Source organism: Capsella rubella, unplaced genomic scaffold (genome assembly GCF_000375325.1).
Source record: "Capsella rubella cultivar Monte Gargano unplaced genomic scaffold, Caprub1_0 scaffold_4, whole genome shotgun sequence".
Lineage (NCBI taxonomy): Eukaryota > Viridiplantae > Streptophyta > Magnoliopsida > Brassicales > Brassicaceae > Capsella > Capsella rubella.
This window is the reverse complement of record NW_006238920.1, coordinates 8190048-8190251: the sequence shown is the minus strand read 5'-3', so window position 1 is coordinate 8190251 and position 204 is coordinate 8190048. Positions and strand designations below refer to the sequence as shown.

General features: G+C 43.6%; 1 protein-coding gene across 1 annotated transcript in view; it reads right to left on the bottom strand.

Annotated features, from left to right (window-relative positions):
• Positions 1-204, bottom strand: part of LOC17888440 (probable LRR receptor-like serine/threonine-protein kinase At3g47570) — a 2745-nt gene that overhangs the window by 345 nt on the left and 2196 nt on the right. Inside the window, exon 2 of the mRNA XM_023784617.1 lies at positions 17-196. Within this exon, the coding sequence (XP_023640385.1) occupies positions 17-196 (180 nt within the window). The remainder of the gene's footprint in view (positions 1-16; positions 197-204) is intronic.

The following is a 204-nucleotide window of genomic DNA, read 5'->3' as shown; positions in this document are numbered from 1 at the left end:
CATTCTGCCATAAAACTCTTCATTGCTCCACGTCTCTGCATGTTTAGAACTTTCACAGCAACAACCTTGTTCTCTGCAGGGAGAAAGGCTTTAAACACAGTACCAAAACCTCCTGACCCAATCATATTGCTCGAAGAGAAACCATCAGTCGCATTTCGGATCTCTCCATAACTTATCTGGTCATGCAAAACCTCCACTGTGGAA